General features: G+C 36.2%; 1 protein-coding gene across 9 annotated transcripts in view; it reads left to right on the top strand.

Moving 5' to 3' along the window:
• Positions 1-22,622, top strand: part of ADGRL3 (adhesion G protein-coupled receptor L3) — an 854,596-nt gene that overhangs the window by 683,719 nt on the left and 148,255 nt on the right. For 5 of the 9 annotated variants that reach the window (XM_060148098.1, XM_060148090.1, XM_060148092.1 and 2 more), the window contains 3 exons: positions 307-410; positions 10,527-10,712; positions 13,657-13,695. In XM_060148098.1, the coding sequence (XP_060004081.1) occupies positions 307-410; positions 10,527-10,712; positions 13,657-13,695 (329 nt within the window). The remainder of the gene's footprint in view (positions 1-306; positions 411-10,526; positions 10,713-13,656; positions 13,696-22,622) is intronic. The other 4 variants (XM_060148094.1, XM_060148096.1, XM_060148097.1 and 1 more) reach the window with 1 other exon arrangement.

Raw genomic sequence — 22,622 nt, 5'->3', positions numbered from 1 at the left:
CCTCTGAAAACTCAAGCAGTAAGCCCCATGGAGTCAGGTACCACATTCATCTAATTCATGAAGTTACTCCCTGTACCTGGTATAGTTGTCAGCAAATGCTTTAAAAACATTGAGTGTTTGTTGTATTATGTTTCTGTAATGCTAGTTGCTTGCTAGGCACTGTACATGGTGTTTTAATAGACATTACCTCAGTTTAATGATAATAGTCTTACCTTTACTCATATTTGAACATATTAGGGATATAAAGTCATTATAAGAAAGATGGTTTGAACATTTGAAACAGACCTATTTCTCTCATTATTTTAGGAGTATCAACTTACCTATGCCTGGCTCCTGATGGAATCTGGGATCCCCAAGGACCAGACCTTAGCAACTGTTCTTCTCCTTGGGTCAGCCATATAACACAGAAGGTAAATCGTGTCACTGACAAGGAAGGCTTTGCCAGATCTAGATCCTCTGTTGTTGATTATAACTGCTGAAAACAAAATAGTCAATAATTTTTAAATTAATGTGGAAAAAATTCTCCATTTTATTTTAATTTAAGATTTAATGACAAGCCTATTATGCTATGAGCTAATTCTAGAATTTTGTTGTTCTTAAAGGGGAAATCCATGTACTTCCTCTAAGCCAGGCAGTATTGCTTATGATAATTTTATTATTAATAAAATTTTTATGGTATTGTGAACTACAGATATAAAAGTCCAAGAGGTATTATAAATCAAGCAAGCAAAAGCTTCTAGCTTACATACATATGGATTTTCCTGTGGAAATAATAATTACAAAAAAAAAAGTCTACCTTTGGAATCTTAATCCATTTGATAAATGTTCTGTAACCTAATCATTTATCAGTGTTAAAAGTATACACACGTGTGACAGGATCTTGCAGACTCAAATTTGCAGGGCTTATTTGGTTGCAATATGTTGAACATTTTTATTATTAATGCACTGTGGGGCTTTGAATTGATTTCATTGCAAACAGAGACCAGATGTGCATTTATGCCAAAAGGGCTATGGGATGAATCCTTATTATAGCAATTTGTGCGGATTTATGCACTCTTAAAATGGAGAGTCCTTCTACGTTACATTAGCTATGCTGAGGAATTTCTGAAAGAGATTTTTCCTGAGAAGTATTACAAATGATGGCCTTACTAAAAGCCTCTCTGTGCCATTTGCTCTTTTCTCTATTTGTTTTTAACCAGGCTTATCCTCAATAATATACTGTTCAATAATCCATAAATATCTACCCAGTAGATTCTTTAGCAGATGAGCCATAACCATCTATTTACCCTAAATCATGGAAGAACAGTGGTTATATTGACTCCAGTTACCCTCTTACACGTGCATCTCCATACTTGTTGCTATTCATAATGATGCTTCTCCAATTTCAGTACTGTTCCTGCCACAGTTTTTATGTCCTTTGATTTTATTACAATGTAGCTCAGACCCCAGGGCAAGTAACTCTTCCTGGATGTGATCAGATTAAAAGATCAGTAGCATATCTCCTTACATTAGCGACTTTTAAAAGATATTCCCTACATACTAAGCCCGGGGGTTAATATTAATTCAGTAATAATTCACCTAGAAAGTGAGTGTTTTCATGATAATTCCTGAATATGGTTGGCCTATTTCATTGCAGAAATTACTGGTGACTTTAACTGATAATGATGCTTAATTCTTTTCTTTCCTCTGCAGACCTGCTAATCTTGTGACAAAAGGCACAATTCCTTGCAAAGAGCAGACAGCTCTTGCCCATTTGATTTAGGGATGGAATGTTTTTGTTTTATAGCAAGTATGTTCCGTTCTTTTGGAGCATTTCTGTGTAATCCTGTAGCACCTGTAAAATTATGTTGTATTATAATTATATTAAGAGTATTCAATTTAGAGAGTTGGAATTTATAATAATACCTTAGCTTGATTACTTATAAATTTATAGAATTGTCAAAAGTATAACAGGAGGTTTTTGAGCCCTGTGAATTGGCTTATGTAACTATTGCCAGGTCAGTGCTGGAGCTGGTGTTTAGCTGGGTCTACCTTTATCAACATGTCACATTTAGCCACAACACTGGCTACACTGTGAATAGATCATGATGGCCTTTATATCCCACACCCACTTACCTAGTCTCTCTTCACTTTTCTCCAGTCTTGTACTTATACCTCCAAGTATTTATGCTATTCATTAAACATAAATGATAGTTGAACAGGTTACCACAAAACTCTAACACTTTTAACTATTCACATCGTAAGCTTCTGAGAGAGAATTTGTATGCACTGTCCACAGAGTTATTTGTCCCTATTTTCTCTCCCTCCTCCCCAAAGCATCTTCCACAGAATTCATCCCTTTGCTCATTTACTCCCTCAGGACCTGAGTCCCAAAAACAAACAGATGGAACCTTTGAAGAGGGTTTGTTTACAGTGGCATTTGTGGGAGCAGAGGTGAACTGCAAGGGCTTGAGAGGAACCCAGAGCTAGTAACAGGGATGGAGCTGTTCCCAACCCCAGGCCTCTGTTGCCAGATCAATGGAATGACGGAAAACTGGTAACAGGGTATCCTTGAGAAGAAAGATGACCTATACAGACAAGAGACACAACCTAGCCTCAGGCAACTCTTCAGAAAAGATCTAGGGGAATAAATACTCTGATCTCACCCACTCACCTCTTCCAGCCTCCTCACCTGCCCAGCCTCACCACTGGCCAAACCCAAACAAAAGCCAGAGAAGAAGGGTGCTCTTACTAACATCATGTAAGTCCACCTCCTAGGGCAGAGACAAGGATGGAGGAGGATGGAAAGAGGCCTTCCTTGAATTAGCAAATAGAAAGTAACCAGCAGAGTTCACAGTTTTTGCTTCCCTTCTCTCACCCCTCCTCCCTTTCCCTTGTTCCATCCTCCTTCCTCTGTTCTGACCTCCCTGCTTTTCTTTAATTTGCCAGTGTGAAAAAGTAAAAGTGAAATAGGTATCCAGAATGATTTGTTCCTTCCCTCCTCTGCTCATTGTGGTTCAGACTTTTAACATAGAGTAACACTTGTTACCCGCAATAAAAGCATAGATGAAAAAAGAAAAGAAGGGGCGATTCTCTCATTTAAACAGTATATTCAGTTTTCCCTCTGCAAGTTTGTGGGTGAACGTACCTTGGAACATGAGGCCCATCTCTTATGGCTTTATAGTGCCTGTGGGGAATTCCTGAGGGCTTTAAAGAAAAGACCACCCTGGATAGCAGTCACTGCATCTTTCCCATGGGAGGATCTTTCATTTTGTTATTGGTACTATTCACACACTCTATGTCAGGCACCCCTGTAGACAGCAAGTATACACAAATAAGTGGATCAGGATGCTTACTTTAGTTGGAAAAAGCAAACCTTAAATTTTCATTTTCATTAAGAAATGAGTAATGTTTTTTTCCCCTACAGTCAGGCCAGGAGGGGGAAAGCAAGCAGAGAATCTTGATGGTTTCTGACTCACAAATGAATTTAGGCCCCTTACATACTGGTGAAATTATAGATTAAATTTTGAGTGATATTAAAGAATAGATTACATTTCACTAGAGAAAATCTAAGCCTTTAAAGGCAGAAGAAATTTGTTACAAACTGGCCAGAATACTTTCATAATCATGAGATTTAATAATTTGTATAGAAGGGGAAAAGCAAAAGTTGTACAAAAAGGTGCAGTGGTGGAGTGTAGGGGCAGAGAGGGAAAGAGAGATTGGTAGGTGGTTGGGTGGGTGGATGAATGGGTGGACAGAAAGGTAGGTACAAAGATAAACAGATGATTGGATACAAAGATAGATTAAATAGATAGTGAGATTAGGTACATATGTCTTCAAATTAATGTTTTAAAAATATGTTTCTGGTCATACTGGAAGCCAACAAATTAGTTTAGAGCTCTGCCTTCTCTGACACATGTGGTAAAATATCCTGTTTTCTCACATTTCTTAATGACTGTTTGCTGAAATCATAGTCTCTGGCTTCAGCTTGACCTCTAGCTTGGACTCATGTTATCAAAAAGGAGCTTATACTTTCTATTTTGTATACCTTTAAATAATTCATTGCACTTTATAATCCCTCCTGTCTTTTTTTCAATTGGAAATTGTGAAATTAAAGTTGTGAAGACATTCCGTATTTATTTACATGTAAAGTAAGGTCTGCTTCCTACTTCATTACCTGGTCCAACTATTATATGAAAAAGATATGCCTGAATTGTTACTGGGAAATAGTCGTCTTATTTCTAGCAAACTGAAATATCTTTTCGTCTGTTTGCACACAAACTACTGACAGCTTTTGAGATAATGTAAGATTCTTCCTGCATTTTCTAAAGAAGGATGTGAAGATCTAGAAATGATGTTTCTGTTTTACATTATAAAATAAGCCAGTGATTTGCTCTGGAAGACTGGTTGAATCCTGTCACCCAGATCTTAATTTCTCCATTCTTTTAGCCTCTGTAGATCTACTATGGAATGAAAGTAAATTGCTTGTTAATTTGATCAGAGGTTAGTGGAATTTCCACATCTTCAGGCTCATTTAGCCTACATTCTGTTGTAAGCTAGAAGCATTTTATTGTTTATATACCTACTTGACTCAGATTTATAGAAAAACTAGGCAGATCTTTCAAAGAAATAGTAGCTTTGTACTTAAACAATATGAGTAACTTCATCATGAATTGTTTTGACACCTGATTAATGTTTGATATGATAAATCCCACAAAATGTCAAAGCTTATTTCAAAAAAAACTGTTTTTCCTTGTGTCAAAATTTGAAACGCAAATAGTATCCATCTCTCTCATAATTATTATCTTTAACTGCAGGGTTTCCCCTCCCCTACTGAAGCCCTAGGTATAATCCCACCATTTCAATACAGGCATTAATTTACTAATCCTCACAAAACTCATAAGATTTCTCAGTGTGCATGTACTTACTTCTGAGAAATAACTTAAGCAGAATAAAAGAAATGTTAGAGATAGACATTGTAATGATGTCTTTAAGCTAGAATATATGAAATAACTATTTCAATCCTGCCTCTTTGCACAGAAGACTTGAGGCAGATTCAAGATATGTGTATATTTTTGTATGGAAATAAGATAATAATAACAGTGGTGAGAGAAATAAATAGGACAATCAGAAAGAAGAGTAGCTTCTGGATGCCCGTGGAAAGAATATGGTTAGTGAAGGCCTGGTCTGAGAAGGCAACCTTTGAACTGAGCTTGAACCTTGAGGTCACAGTGACTATGAGAGAGTCCAGTTGATGCCACCACTGCCATTAACAACAAGAAAATTGGAGATGACTCTCGGTGCCTCCCTTTCCTTCCCCTCACACGTCCAATCAGATAATAGGCCTGTCAGGGTACTTGTAAATCTCTCCCACATCAGGCCAGTTGTCACTTTTCTCCACTGCTACTACCCTTAATCCACAACAGCTTCTTCTACTGCTGTGGCAGTAGACCTCACAGCAGGTCTCCTTTCATTGACTCCCGAACCCTCTAAATCCATTCTACTGAGTTTGATTTCAAATATAAGAGTGATTAGACCACTCCTATTTAGACTCTTCAGTACATTCACATCACTTTTTTTTTTTTTGCGGTACGCGGGCCTCTCACTGTTGTGGCCTCTCCCGTTGCGGAGCACGGGCTCCGGACGGACGCGCAGGCTCAGCGGCCATGGCTCACGAGCCCAGCCGCTCCGCGGCATGTGGGATCTTCCCGGACCGGGGCACAAACCTATGTCCCCTGCATCGGCAGGCGGACTCTCAACCACTGCGCCACCAGGGAAGCCCCATTCACATCACTCCTAACACAATTTTCCAAAATCGTCGTCATGACTTCCAAAGTGAGACTACTCAATCTGCTCCTTGCTTACCTCTCCAGCTGCCTAAACCCCAGTCACAAGTGCCCTTTGTGCGGCACCCTTAAGACTCCCTGCACCCCCCCCCCGCCCCCTCTCCTAAAAGCTGCTCTCTCTGCCCGGAAACTCCAGCCCTCATCCCAACTCAATTCCCGCTTTTCTATTTCATCTCAGATTACACATTCTTTCTCAGAGAAGTATTTCCTAAATTATTCCCTAACTTCATATACCAGGTTAAAATGCCTTTAAACTACTCTACCGCACTGGGATTCTGTATTGCCCTCAAAAAAAGCTGAAATCAAATTCTTGTGCAGTTAATTTATTAATAGCCCTTCGCTTTCTAGTACGTAAGGTCCTGTTATTGGGAACCATTTTATCCCCAGACTTTAGCATAATACTATTAGAAATTCAAATTTTGGTTACATAACAAATGAACATTTAGACTGAAGGAACAATTGTTGAAATTATAAGTAGAGGTAGAGATATTCTATTTTTTAAAAACTAGATATATATATTTAATACGTACAGACACACAATTTGTGCTATGTAGGTACCAAATGGAATTCTGAAGATAGAAAAATGTGCTTTTTCTTTCTGTTCTGCCTTTAGTGCCCTGTCTTCCCAAACCATGATTATTTAGACTTCGCTTTTTATATAGCATCCTCTTGGCTGTCTCTCCCCGCCAGTCCCCACCAGAATTTTATCTTACCAAGTCACCCTCAACTTATCTTTTAACTGTCAACTTATTGTTACTTTCTGTTTCTTTCCCACCTAATTTCCAGGTGTTTATTACCCCTGTACTATAGTCCAATAACACCTCATATACATTCTGTTATTATGATTGCATTGTTGAATTAGTATTATCTGCCTTTATGCGCCCTCCCCCGCAATACCAACTAGTAGAACGTGAGATTCCTGAGTGCAAGAGCCACATATAACATTTGTCTTTATTTCCTTAAGAAATAACCAGTGTCCAAATGATTGTCGAATGAATGAAAGAATTTTACTATGATTTCTTCAATTTTAAGAGGAAGAGAGGACCATAATGAATAACTGGTTATATTAGTTTTTATTTTACTTTAAAAACATGCTTATCACATTTTTATTATAAACATTTTTATAACTTATTTGTACATTAGTTTTTTTCTTACAACTTCCTTGTTGGTGAACATTGAGTTCCATAGTTCTTTTGTGGGGTTAATTAGATTTATTCTTCATAAATAAACACTTGAGTGCTAAAATGTAGTTACTATTTTTAAGATAATCCACTAGAGATTTTCATATTTGACTCATGGTTTTACAACACTACACTATCTGCTTTGACACATATATCGGCAGCATCATTATCTTTTATGTTGAGAGCAGTAATATTTTGACTTATTAGTCATTTACATTTTCAACTTTTTCATTACTGTTCATAAAGAAAAAGTTTAAATTTTTATATTAGGGAGTTACATAGGCCTCCTTTTTCATCTTATCATGTCCTACCCCAGTGTTATAATAATTAATAATTGAAGACTATGTTTGTACAACTACACAGAAAAAGAAAAGAAATTGAATTACAATGTGAAAATACCTATTTTTTTCTGTTTGATAAGTAATTTTGTTTTTTATAATGTTCCCTGATAGCTGTAATGAAAGTCAGTACTTGCATCTTTAGTTTTGAAGATAATGTATGAAAGAAAGCCTATTATCTAGTAGATCTCAGCCTTTTTCCAACAGCGCCCATTTAAGTGAGTCAAAAGACTCCAGAGGTCCATGTGCCTTGACATTTTCTCATAGAAAAAATATTATAATGGTATTGATAATGGTGGTAATAAAGGCATAGAAGAAAACAATACAGTAATAATGATAATAAAACAATTATACAAGTGCATAATGCTTAACAAAGTAAAACAATAGTAATTCCACAAATAGATTCATTTTTATAAGAATAGCGTAGGTGGGAAACTACAACAAATGCAAGACTCTATGGATGGTGGATGTGGCATCTGTCACCCCATTGATCTCCAGGGTTGATTCGGCTGATCTGGCTGGCTAGGCAGGTGTCCCCTTCCTCCCTCACCGCTCCACGTGCATCCCTTCCAAAGCTGCTCGCTTGGTTGAAGAGGATGACCTTTCCCAAGAGAGGAGGACCATTCTTCAGTCAAGGGTATATGAGTAGGTACGCTCCCCTGCTAGAACCTCCAATCAAGCTCTCAAGGTCCATTTGTAGGAGAACATAGGGTAGTCAAGCTTCCAAGACTCTAGACATATCCAAATGAAGTGCTGTATTTGGCAGTCTGCCTTTCTATAAAAAAAAAAAAAGACTCTATTAGTGGTGCATTGATTAAAAGAATACCCCTTTGGAAAATTATAGGAATTCCAGCTATCTGGATACTCACGTGCACAGGAGTTGTGCAACATTGCCAAGCAATTGTATCAGGTGTTCAGACTTACTGATGGAATATTGAATTTGAATACTTCATGAGTACTAGCATTTCACCAATTTAATTAACAAATACCGAATTTTATAAATCATTAATTGATTTACTAGATTACCAGTAAGTAGCCCTAAATTATATATAATGATTAAATGTATGGATTATAATCACATTTACGTCACTTTGTGACCACTTAAAAGTACTTTCATGATCCATCAGTGGGTCTACGTTGACTTTGTTACACACTTATCCTTGAACCTTACAATCTATTCCATTTGGTCTTACAAGTATCTCAGGTTTTCAGGTTCTGACCATAATTTACAAATTCAAAAATTTAGTGCAAGTGTTTTTTTTATTTTAAGCATTTCTAAAAGGTACCAATTAACTATATAATAATACTTTAACATATTCTTCTTGTAATACATTAATATTCTTCTTGTAAAATTTAAACATTGCAGAAAAGGATTTGTTTTTTGATTTCCATCTTTCAGATTTTGTTCTATGTGTTTAAACATATACACATATTATATATATAAATGTAAAATATTTACATATAATATTTATTTTTCATAGGTAACATGTTTATATGCTACTCAAGTTGTGTTATTTCACAAATAACATGCCTATATATATTAGCATATAAATAATTTTTATACTTGCATTTATTTTAACTCAATATTACATGTTGAAGATTAACATTAACAATATTGTTCTCCTTCATACTTTTAAACTGTTGATTAATATTCCATAGTATTTATATACATAAGCAGTTTTCCACAGTCATAGCCCATTTTGTTTTCTATTATAAGCAAGCTAGAATGAACATCTTTGAACATATCTCTTTCATAACAGTGGGATTAAGAGAAATCTCTGTCTTATACAGTCTTCACATTTCAGAGTTTAATAGACACTAGTAATTTACTCTACATAGGAAGTATGCAAATATACACATTCAGTAGTAGTTTATGATGGTCATATACATTTTTACAAATCTTTGCCAACACTTTGTTATTAAACTATTTTTATGTTTTTGAATTAGGATTTTTCTATATACTTGAGAATGTGATTGTTAACAATTTAGTTATTCCAATTTCTCCAATTTATTCATGTTTCTTTAACACTCAATACTGCTACAAACATTTATTAAGCATCCCTGAATAGATAGTGATAACCTATTTGACTAAGAGTTTTTGTTGTGCCCCTTATAGCTTTCTGGATATCCATTAGGAAGATAGCCTTACAAAGAGAGGACCTTTCTGTTCAGGATCCTAAGTTCTGTATTAGACTGTGTTAAAAATAGAAAAAGAGAAGAAAAGAAAATTTTCTAAATAATGACACTATTATATATTTAAGTAGTAACAGAGCAGGCTAAAGTCAGGAAAGATCCATGCCAAACCATTAACAATCTCTGGGAAGTGGGAATATATAGAGGCAAAAGAAGAGACATTCATGATTTTTGCATTGCATACCTATATCTGTATTGTGTAAATGTTTTATAATCTTATTTTAGTCTATTAGTTTAAAAATGATAAAGGACATGATAAATTGGGAAATTACACTTACTTTTTTTTTTAAGTTCCCCAGGCCTTCCTTATAAGCTAATATATATTCCTGTCTTATTACCCAGAGCTATCAAATTTGCTCAAGTAATCATAGGGTATTAGTCTATCTCTTTTAACATCTTTGGATTGTTGACAATTTGAAAAATTCTTGTAGAATATACTTGAAAAAGCAGCACGTACTTTCAGAAAAGGAAAGTGCTAGAAACTAAGCAATAGTTTGCTACCTAATACATTGGGAACAAAATCTCTTACTTAGTAAGAAGATGAACAGCACTTTGAAAAGCAGGGATTTTATTTGGAATTAAATTTTCACAGAGTTTAGCAGCCAGTGAGTATTCGTTGTGAACTAAGTGCTAAACTAGGCATAATGGAAAATTTGTACTGGCCTCTGTCAGCATCCAATTTAGAAATGCATAGAGAAAAGTCATAGGGCAAACCTTAGACTTAACCACCCAGATGGGTAAACTAAGAACAATTTCTAGAAGTTAGATTCCTCAAGAGGAGCTTCCTAAAGGCATGAATTTCAAGTTAGATATTGAAGAAAATAATGGATTAGCAGGAAAACTTAAGGAATGTATACCAAGTAAAGATGGGGTTTAATAACTTTCTTGCCTCAATGATTAAAACATATGCAAAAACAATTGTCCAAAGAAACCAATAAAATTACTTATTTAAGATCTCTTTCCTTTTTGTTCTGTTTTCAAAATTGTAGTTGAAATCTGGAGAGACAGCTGCCAACATTGCTAGAGAACTGGCTGAACAGACAAGAAATCATTTGAATGCTGGAGATATCACTTATTCAGTCCGGGCCATGGATCAGCTGGTAGGCCTCCTAGATGTACAGCTCCGGAACTTGACCCCAGGTGGAAAAGATAGTGCTGCACGAAGTTTGAACAAGGTAAGGACCTTTGTTACATGTATCTTTAAAGTTGTAAAATCAGTGAGACTTCCCTGATTAATTTCTTTCTTTCCATAAAATCAGATCATTCTAAAGAGAATTGCTAGCTATATTCACTTCATTACTGCAGTATAATAATGACCTTATTTGACTTTCAATCTAAGGAACAATAAATGAGATCTCTCTATATGTATTTTGAATTTACAATTCTATTTTCCATAGTACTCTTTTGTATGCTAAATTCGGACAGGGTTACTATAGATAAATGCCATTTCTTTTGGGTTTCTTTTTTCCCTTTCAAACCTTTATATTAATATAATTAACAGTAAAACAAATGTCTAATCAACAAGCAGAAATTTAGAAAATAACAATGAAAAAGGATATTAGTAATACATTATAGATTTTTTAAAAATAATTTAACCTAATTAATATTACATTAAAAAACTCATAGGGCAAGTATTTGTTTTAATTTTTATTTCCTTTTGATTTTTAAATTACTGATTTTGTATCATTACCATTATACTTAAAAGGTTTAAATGTGTTTCAGCAACTTTGAATTGTAACTAATAAAAATAATTTATTTTTTAAATTTTAAGGAATTTTATGTATTTTAATTTATACTTATAAATCTACTATATATTTATATACATTATATACTCATATATAAGCATTTTATATATAATCTATACACATATAAGCATTTTATTTACATAAGTATGTAAAATATATTTAATATGTTTATAAAGAATATCATTTATTTATGTAACAAAATATCACATGGTGAAAAGATACTAGAATGCTGCCATCAGATAACATGTATTCCCTGAATGGCATTTTTGTAGTAAAGATAATCGGTTATTGAAACTTGATTTTAAGGTCTCAAATATCAGTGATAATCTTATTACTTAAAAAAGCAAGAATTTGGCAGTGACCCTCTAATGTCCTGTATGAAATTCACTAAATGAACATTCCCCTTTAGAATGAAAAAATAACTTTGCAGACTGGTCTTTATTATGTTTATTTCTTTTCTGTCTTATTAGACTAGGAGTCTCACTCATGAGATGGAAGAAACTTTTTGAAATAATAATGGTTCAACATTAAAAAGCTAGATATTTTATCTGTCAGTTTTTCCTGCAATTTCATCCTCAGAAAATAGATTCAGTTTTATCAATTAGATATAAATTATTACTACAGTTTTTTTCATGCTGAGCAAAAAGGAGTTATTTTTGTCATTCATATTCCTGATAGAATCTCAACCAAGCCGCTGGCAGAATATAATCCACAGCTGCCTATGTAGTCTGGGCATGCTGTGATTTTAATGTGTTGTTACCCAGGCTGACTGGAGGCTATTAATGAATATTGCTGCCAGCTATTGTTATCATAATGTACTGGATATAGTAATTTCTATTAATGTTACGTATCCATACCATTACTTGTTATAGCAATACTTTGTATCTTTATTTAAAAATGGTGTCGATGTCTGACAATATCGGGTAAACCTGGCAATTAATGTCACATTCTAACTAGCTACAGCTAATAAGCTTGCCTAGTCTGAATATCAAATAACTGCATAATGGACAAATTTTCATTTGTGAAGCTTTTTAATGCTCTCTTTTGTTTCTTATTTGGCTCTTTTCAGCTGTTTATATAACGTGGTTTGTTATATGTTAATTTGCATGATGGGGTAAGAAGATGGGAGGGCAGAGGTTATTCACATGCTTCCTGGCTTGCTCTCATTTCCTGTGGTTCCCACTGTTCCCTGAAGCAGTTTTAACCCATCAGATTTGCAAAGTCAACTTGGTACAAATCAATTGTGCTCCACATTGAAATTCTGGAGGGTTTAGAGACCTGCTAAACCAAAATGAGAGTCAGTGATCCAAATGACAGTGCTGACAATTTACTTGCACTCATTCCTCCCTTAATTCTTTAGAGGAGTAACTGCTCTATGCTCATTGAAGAATGCATGAATTAAAGTGGGAGAGTATTAGCCACACAAAAGGCATCAGAGTAACTGCTTCTTAAAACTGGGTAATTTTCTCCTTGAACAATCGAGGCTCCTGAAGGAAAATAATAGGGAAAATGAGGAAAACTACAATCTAATTTATAAAATTTGTAGTCATTTATTTAAACAGAGCAAATATATGTATTAATTATTCATTTTATCACCAGGAAAAAATGTTTGGGACTGAGTATGAGTTGCTGTTAACCTTTGCCCAGAAAAACATCATTCTGTATGCAAACAAAGAAACACACAGAAACAGGCTTCTTATCCCACAGAAGTTTCTAAAATGTATAAAATTTTTCGTCAAAACCATCAAAAGGAATTCTTCAAGAAATAAAAACAAGATAAATCACAATATCGATTGCATTCTTTTAATCAGAAGTTACTTATCTCTTGGTATTTGTCCCTTAGAATCAAATAGTCAAATGAATGGGCACTTCTGTTTTCTCAATAAATAGAACTTTTTGTATGTATGAACAAATGGTTTGTGGGACACATAAACCACCTAAAAATCTGTAAACCACAGACAATTTACTATCTTTAAAAAATGGGTTCCAAATTTTTGACATAATTTACTTAACTTCATAGATGTTCATTTGTGGCCCATGAATTAATAACTAACGTCATGTCAAATGAATCATGTCAAATGAATGAAGTATATTGATTCTTACTAATTTCTACTAAATTTAGTCTAAGATTTCTTTCCATCATTAACAGCTTTATACCATCCAGTTATCACTTGGGTTCTGAAAAGCTGTTAGTTACTATTTTTCAAACTGTTGCTGACATTTTGCTGCTGCTTAGCTTTCATTCTCTTCTTGAAAGTAGTGCACAACAAAATAAGGTGTTTGTGTAGATGTGTTCTTTTATTTTTCTTGTTTTCTTCTGTCACTAACTTGTTTTTTCTATTCTGTGTTTAATCTGCTGTCTTAATGGATTCAGCTTCAGAAAAGAGAGCGCTCTTGCAGAGCCTATGTCCAGGTACTTTCTGCGTTTTTATAAATGTGTTAAGTTGTTGAATTGTCTCTGTTGGTGATAGCATGTATGGGCATCCAATAGAAAGATGATAATGTATCCTGTTGAGCTAGAAGAATTTCAGGGAGGGCATGGAGGGTGGGAATGGAAAGTTATATGAAAGCGTATGTGCTAAAAAGAAATTTGACAGTGCCAGTGCTCTATCATATAAGAGGAGCACAGACCAGCACAGAGGTGCAACTTTGGGTGTGAGAATTTTGATCATCACTGAAAGGTGAGTTGGGTGTAATATATAATAAATCTCTAATTTCTTCAGAGAGGTGGGTATGAAAACATTTCATTCCTATGTTGGTCTAGCTAATATTTGAGTAGCAAGTCATCCAGAAATGACACTCAATCAAATAAGACAACAATTCCAGGATACTTGGAATATCATGCTTCTGTGCCAAATTAATCAAGACAAGCTGTGACGATCTTACTCTTCCACTTATTATAAACACATGAATCTGAATGTAAGTGTAATTTTTCCTCCAGTTAACATGTTGTAATTTGTTTCTAAGCAAGATAAAAAACATTTCTACTGTTTATGAGTTCTTTGTGAAAAAGAATGCCAGAAGCAAGCTTCATAGTTATTTTTAGAATAAGGGAAAGAAGGGAGGGGAGGGGAGAAGAGGAGAGAAGAGGAGAGGAGAGAAGGGAAGGGGAGGGGAGGGGAGGAGAGGGGAGGGGAGGAGAGGAGAGGGGAGGGGAGGGAGGAGGTAGGAACAAAGGCAGACAAGGTCAAATGACAAATTCAAATGACAAAGCTATTTAGTAATGACTTTGATGTGCTATATTCAAGGGAAAACAATCCATGGGTTGAGGCAGTAAGTGCCTCACCATCAGTGGTGCACTCTCCCTGAGGGATGTTGGACAAGAGTGAGTTTTATAGAGACAACTCTAAACAGGGCGCGATTGGCAAGGAGGTTGGGGATTTCCTTATAAGGCTAGCAGGTCCTGTTTTCTAGGGTAAGGTGAGCTAGCTAACTCTGAGTTGGAGGATTGTGATCAGTGTATGTGAGGTTTCCTTGACAGTCATTTCCCATAAGTACAGATTTAGATTTGTGATGTGGACCAGGCCACTGGGGTGGCCCCCATTTTGTGGGTCCCAAAATACAAAGTAACTTTATCAGAAGGAAGAAAAAATATGAAACTGTGTGACTGTCAACTTTATTCCCTATGTGTATATATCATAGCATTTTTAAGGGGAAGGCCAACTACATTTATGAAGAGAGATACCTTCAAGACCCAGATCACTGGTTCTCAGATTAGTAGTCCAGAAAATACACAGTATCAGTTTATTCACAATAAGGGCATTTTGTGAGACAGTCATTTAAAAGAAAAAAAATAATAATTTGAACACTGAACAGAGATTAGGAAGAAAAGGTTTTAATCTGCATTTAACTTTATAAATTAATGAATCTTTGTATTTAAGAAGCTGTTCAGGTTTATTTTTCTAAGGTTTTGGGAAAGAAATTGCTTGGGGGGGGTTTATATATATATATTGCTTAGTGTGTGCCATAGACAGAGAAATGAAGTACTCTTCAGCATTGAAAGCTGAGGATCTTTTTTTTTTTTTTTTTTTTTTTTGCGGTACGTGGGCCTCTCACTGTTGTGGCCTTTCCCGTTGCGGAGCACAGGCTCCAGACCCGCAGGCTCAGCGGCCATGGCTCAGGGGACCAGCCACTCCGCGGCATGTGGGATCTTCCCGGACCGGGGCACGAACCCGTGTTCCCTGCATCGGCAGGCGGACTCTCAACCACTGCGCCACCAGGGACGCCCCTGAGGATCATTTTCGAGCAATATTAAGATTGTTTTTTATTGTAATCTATGCTATCCCTTTAATGGGGCCTTGGAGATAATTAGCCTTTCAGTATTTAAATCTATGAAATGCATGGTCATTCAAACATGAATCTCTGATGGAAAATTAATAGCATAGTTTATTCAGTAGCTGATTTCCTGGTGTTGTAATTGACTGGCTATGAATAAATGTTTCAGCTATTGACTAAACATCTGATAAGACCAAATACAAACAGAATATTGGTGAAGCGGAAATGCTGTGCTCACTATAACACAGCATTATTTCTATTCCTTTTATTGTAGGTCATTATTCTATGAAATTCTAGAGTGAATAATACCTTAAACTTTAGTCTATTTGAATTTTAAAGGCTTATGTTCCCTATTATTTCTATGTTCAGAGCACATTCTGAGCTACCTATGAAATAGGTATGAAATACATTTGAAATGTTTTATGCATTAAATTTGAAAAAAGATAATTATTTAGTTATCACAAGATTCTTAAAAAAAAAAAAATTTCCTTTCCATGGGCACAAGCAGTGCTTCTCCTAGGTTTGATTTTGACCATCTAAACACATTTAGCTTTTAATTTTTAAGAAATACAGTGTCTATTTTATGAATTATCTAGATCTACTTTTTATTTCTTGCTTCCCACTTTTTATTCCACAAAAAAAAAAAAAAAGTGAAATCTGGACTGTCAGCCGTCAGCTATGATAACTCATCTATAGGTGAACAATTAAAAGATAGTTGCTCTGATTTTTTACATAATATGTGAATCTCCTAAAACACATTATTCTTTTGTCTCAAGGATTTTAACAAAAACAAAAAATTGGGTCAAATATATTTTATTTTTCTTTATTTAGTTGTAATTTTAGATTACATTAAAATCCTTGTTGACTATCAAAAGATAGATATTGACATGTCATAGTAAAAATAGCATTACCGTATTGCGGGCATAATACATACCTTCATTTAGGAGAGGGTTTTAAGTTTTATGCCAGAGATAACAAATAAGGTTTGTGTTACATATGCATATTAAGTAGCTACCATGATATAATATTACCAGGAGGGACCTTAGAGATGAAGATGAGTGAGTTGAGATCTGGAGAGATGAAATGACTGGACCAAGGTCACACAACTAGCACCAATGGCACTAATGCTGCTGTCCTGATGTGCATCCAGTGCTTCTTCAACACCATGATTAAGAATAGGGCTTCCCTGGTGGCTCAGTGGTTGAGAGTCCGCCTGCCGATGCAGGGGACACGGGTTCATGCCCCAGTCCAGGAAGATCCCACATGCCGCGCAGAGCGGCTAGGCCCGTGAGCCATGGCTGCTGGGCCTGCGCGTCCGGAGCCTGTGCTCCTCAACGGGAGAGGCCACAACGGTGAGAGGCCCGCGTACCGCAAGAAAAAAAAAGGAATAACAGTGATTTATTATGAAGAATAAATATGTTCATTAGGCACTGTGGCCATAATTGTGCAAAGCATTCTGCATAAATTCTTACTTAATATTCAAAACAACCCTATGATATAAGTTATTGCTATTCTTAACTTAGAGAAAATGTGGCACAGGAAGCATTAAATGACTTTCACAAAATTACACAGTAATAATTGAGGGGCTCCTGAATTCAAAGTTAGGTCTTCCTGATTCAGAAACTCATGCTCTCATTCGCCAAAATAATATGATTGCGAAACTGACATTATTTGGTGTTAGAAGTCAAGATATATTATTTGGTTTATATTTATTGATTTATGGTACTGTATTTCAGGAATGGTGTAAAGTATAACAATTTTTTCTAAATTTCTCCTTTTTTTGAGATTGAGCTCAAATGGCTGTGTGGTGATTATTTTGTACTCCTATAGGCAGGTCAAATACAAACATAATTTACTTTGAGGTCATTTGGTTTTCAGAGGAGACTGTGATTTAAAAATTATCATATTGAGAGAAGAAAAAAGCAAGTAGAAAATATTGTAACTCTATGTTAAAGGAGGAACAGTCAAACTGTTTTCCAAAGTGACCACACCATTTTACATTTCCACCAGCAATACGTGAGGGTTCCAATTTTTCCACATCTACGGCAGCACTGTTATTTTCTCTTTTTGATTATAACCATCCGAGTACATGTGAATTGCATAAGTTCTTAACTCTAGTGGTGGAATGGGGGCAGGGGAAGTTTTAGGAGGGTAATCCATGAACGAATAAAAAAATTATATGGCTCCAAAGAGAGGTCTGTGTTTTCATGAGAATCTGAGAGTAGACTGTGACCTCAAATAGCTTAAGAACAACTGCTTTCATGTTCTATAAATGTAACCAGAACTTATATTTATATTTTTTTCTCATTTTTCAATCCCAAGTTCCCATCTTTTAAATAGTAATATTTGTTAACATTGTTCTTCTCTTTAGCAGGAACTATTAAAAATTACTAGCGTTCATTTTTTACTGCTTTAAAAGCAGGACATTTTCCTAGTTAAGAAATATGTTTTGATATTTATCAGCAGTTTCTTTTGTCCTCCAAATCTCAGAGGTGGCATGGACTCCCTAGAGTCTGCAGTCGATCTTGCTTAATGGGAAATATAAGTACATACAGTATTTGATGTGAATCTTTTGAGTCATTCTTTGGAACCTACTATTATTTGCATAGTTGGGCTGAGAACTGATCAGAAAAAATTGGTAAATAGATGCAAATTTTTTTTAAAAGACACATATACATGCATACCTGGTTTCCTCCCTCTTCCCATCCTTCCTTAAATTTTTCTTTCCTTTTTTTTAAAGGCAGATAGTCTATGTGTTCTTTAAATCTTACCAAGTATTTGTAATAAGGTCTCTTTTTATTTCAGTTTGGAATTATAGTTTGCTTTTTTTGTTTATTTTATTTATTTATTTTGTTTGTTTCACCTTCATTATCCACTAGAAATCTGTATCCTAGGTACCATCAGTGTGAAAGCAATCTCTATATTCAAAACTATGTAAAAAACATCACATAGTAGTTAACGACAAAAACATTCAAGAATTACTAGTTCAGCACATGTGCCCAGTACTGGGAATATAGCAGTGCCCATAACAGGCCAAAATCCCTGCTCTCTCTCCTAGGGTGAAACGTCCAGTAGCAGAATATAAACAGTATGCTAAGTATGTGAAATATATGGTATGTGAGATGATGATAAATGTTACGGAGAAAAATAGAGCAAGAAACGCATCACTGAGGTGACATTTCAGAAAAACTCTGAAGGAGTGAACTGTGAAGATATGCAGGAAAAAGCATTCCAGCAGAGAAAACAAAGTTTCTGAGGTGGAAATATGCCCGTGTTGTCCAGGAAGCAATGCAACTGGAGGAGAGTGAAAGAGAAGAGGGTAACAGGACATTTATCTGTGGGGCAGCGAGGGCCCAGATCTGATAGACCATCGTAAGGACTTCAACTTTTACTCATAGACACACAGGAAACCACTGCAGGTTTATGAGCAGAAGGATGACATGATGTGATGTGTTTTAAAAGTGGAGAATAGGGCTTCCCTGGTGGCGCAGTGGGTGAGAGTCCGCCTGCCGATGCAGGGAACACGGGTTCGTGCCCTGGTCCGCGAAGATCCCACATGCCGCGGAGTGGCTAGGCCCGTGAGCCATGGCCGCTGAGCCTGAGCGTCCGGAGCCTGTGCTCCACAACGGGAGAGGCCACAATAGTGAGAGGCCCGCATATCGCAAAAAAAAAAAAAAAGCTGGAGAATAGATTCTAGCAGGAAAAGTAAGGGCTGAAACAGGGTGACCATTTGGGCAATAACAACATTCACTTGGAACAAGATATGAGTGTGGGATGCTGAGATAATTCTTCAGCTTGGGGAATTTTTTTAAGTGGAACAAACAGGATTCGCTAAGAGGTTGTATGTGAAGTGTCAGAGATAGAGAGGAGTTGGGATGACACAAAGTGTTTTGACTGAGCAACTGGAAGGATGCAGTCACCATTTATTGAGATAGTCAATCTGTGACCAATTTGGGAGGAGCACGAAAAGAACTTCACTCAGGGGCATGTTAAGTTGGAGATTCTTATTAGGTATGCAATATTGATGGTAAATATACAGTTAGATATACGAGCTTGAAATTTACCTGAGAGGTCAAGCTAGACATAATCATTTAGTAATGTTTCACTTAGAGTGGCATTTTCAGCCAATGTACTATATGAATTCATCAAGGAAATGAATGTAGAAAGAGAAGAGAATCTAGAGCTGAGCCCCAGGACACTGCATATGATGAGGTCAGGGAGAGGAAGAGGAACTAGCCGTAGAGACTAATGACCAGCCTTAAAGAAGGAGTAGGACCTGGAGAGTATGGCATCGGGGGGAGTCAACTCAAGTTCTTGTTTCATGGAGAAGGAAATGATGTCAAGTGCTGCTGAATCTGCTCAGAAACGCTGATACAGGGGTTTCCCTGGTGGCGCAGTGGTTGAGAGTCCGCCTGCCGATGCGGGGGACGCGGGTTCGTGCTCCGGTCCGGGAGAATCCCACATGCTGCGGAGCGGCTGGGCCCGTGCGCCATGGCCGCTGAGCCTGTGCATCCGGAGCCTGTGCTCCGCAAAGGGAAAGGCCTGCGTAACGCAAAAAAAAAAAAAAAAAAGAAAGAAAATGCTGATACAGCTTTTCAATGATAAAAGTAACGTCAACTTTTGATGAATTTTAAAATTCCAAAGCCCAGATATCTATATTATTATATGTACTGCATAAACATTTTTACCTATTGCTTTCATTTTTTTGTCTGTAATGCAGACTTTCTGTGAACCAAAGTTGCTACTTGCACCTTCGACAAAGTGCAGATTGAATTATGCCAGTTTTACTTGTGTGCCTTTGGTGCATGAGACAAGAAAGATTCTAACCTCCATTTATACTGTTAGGAAGAAATTAATGAGTATTTTCAAGTTTCTTGTTTGGTCACTTAATTGGCTGTGTGACAAAGAGCTCCATGGTGCATGTCAAACGACTTTCTGAGTCCTCTAATGATTTGTGCTTTGCTTGACTTGTGATACTATTCTGTGTGGCCTGTCAGGCTGGATATCCTTGTTAAAGTGGCTAGAATAAATTGGCTAGTGGTGTGCATACAATGTAGTATATTAACTGCAGCAACGGGGAGTACTTTTAGCAGCTCTTTCAGGAGATTTCGATGTTTGCCCATAAGCATCAAAGCCAATCCAAACTTTCATTTAATATAATTAAAAGGACATCTGAAAGTAGTTTGAATCACACCAGGTTCTTCAGGTTTGGTAACCCTTTGTTAAAACCTTGTGAACTTAATATATTTCACAGCTTGATAAATCTGCACTTGATTTGAGTCAGTAAGGAAAAAATATAAATCTGCACCCTGCATGTTTCTGGTGCCCTGAACCTATTTCTAAAAGACTTTGAGATCAAAGAAAGTAACTTCCATCTACAAAGCAGAGTAGTTTTCTTTAGATAAAGAAGATATAAGAATTCTTTTCTATAAGTTGCAGTCACTAAATACTGTTGTAAAGCAATTGTTGAATCAAAAGATAGTAAAACCATATGTAATGTAAGCAGTGTAAATTATTCAGGTTATTATTTAAGAGCATAGGTAGGTCAGTTCATAAATCTAATAATTTGAAAACCTCCAAAGGATAATGACAGATGTTGATGAGGGAGTTCCTGCTTTGACGTGCAAAGAACATCATTTTGGGAATCTCTCAAAATTCCCATGGCTAATGTGTCAGGTCAGGCAGAGATGGCCACTTTACAAAGTCATTTCTGACTCTTCCAGTTTGCACATTTCCTATAAGTAAACAAAATGTTCCAGCTGCTGTTTGTATATACGTGGCTTGTAAATGCTTCAGGAAGTAATTCTAATAAGGGTGAGAAAAAAAAAGCCCTTTTGTTTTTAAATAAAATGTTTTCACTTAAAACAAAAGTATTTTCTCACTTTTCACCAAATTTTATTTTCTTCTGTCTTATAACTTCTTGATCAAAGCCTAGATAACTACTTAATTGTAAAATTGTTTATTTAAAGTCCATTCTAACGCATCTTGGCTTTCCGAGCATGAGTTTACTTTCAGAAAAGTTTTAAATACATAGAATATAAATAGATATACTTTCTACGCAAACACAAGAGAATGGACATCAATTTACTTTGCTATTTCTTTTTTTTTTTTCTTTTTTTTTTTTTTTTTGTGGTACGCCGGCCTCTCACTGTTGTGGCCTCTCCCGTTGCAGAGCACAGGCTCCGGACGCGCAGGCTCAGCGGCCATGGCTCATGAGCCTAGCCGCTCCGCGGCATGTGGGATCCTCCCGGACCGGGGCACGAACCCGTGTCCCCTGCATCGGCAGGCGGACTCTCAACCACTGTGCCACCAGGGAAGCCCTACTTTGCTATTTCTTTAACAGCATTATAATCATGTACCTAACCAGAAGGAAAAAAATACATTTAAAATAGAATTACAGATTTAAGGTCCTACTTTCTGGTACAGGTCAGGAAAGCAATGGAAGTTTTAAGGTGTCATTTGCAGTAGAGTAGTTCCTTGATGGCTTGGAACCAAACAAATGATTTTTTAATACTGCTCCCAACAGAGTTATAATTCTGATATTTTCCCTTATCAGCCAGTAGTAACAGAAACTTAACTATGACAACTTAAACTAGGGTTTTATTTTCATTAAGTAAAAAGGAAATGCAGCCGAAACGGTTCAGGATTAGCGTGAAAACTCCGTATCAGAGACCAAGGCTTCATCTGCTTTTCTGCTCTGTTGTCTTTAGCACATGGGTTTCCATCCTCAAAATGACAAGATGGTTACTTAGCATCCATGCTAATTTTTACATAGAAAGAAGCATAAGGACAGGTAACTAAAATATTCATCTCTGTTAGAACTTTCCAAATGTCTCACCCAACTGTATTTGATCATCTCCCCTACTTCTGACCATTATCCCTTGGGCTACTCAGGGATAGCCCAAGGGATTTAGCTTTGCATAGCTAAATGCTTCATTAAAAGGTATACTTTTGCAGCTGGGCATAACTATATCTATTAATGTCCAGTGATTCTATATCTAAAACAAGAGAATTATTGGGCAAACAGTGTTCTTAGATGCAACCAAAAATACTTTTTCTCATTTA

The sequence above is a fragment of the Lagenorhynchus albirostris genome, chromosome 4 (assembly GCF_949774975.1).
Source record: "Lagenorhynchus albirostris chromosome 4, mLagAlb1.1, whole genome shotgun sequence".
In the NCBI taxonomy this organism is placed as follows: Eukaryota; Metazoa; Chordata; class Mammalia; order Artiodactyla; family Delphinidae; genus Lagenorhynchus; species Lagenorhynchus albirostris.
This window is presented reverse-complemented; position numbering and strand designations above follow the sequence as displayed.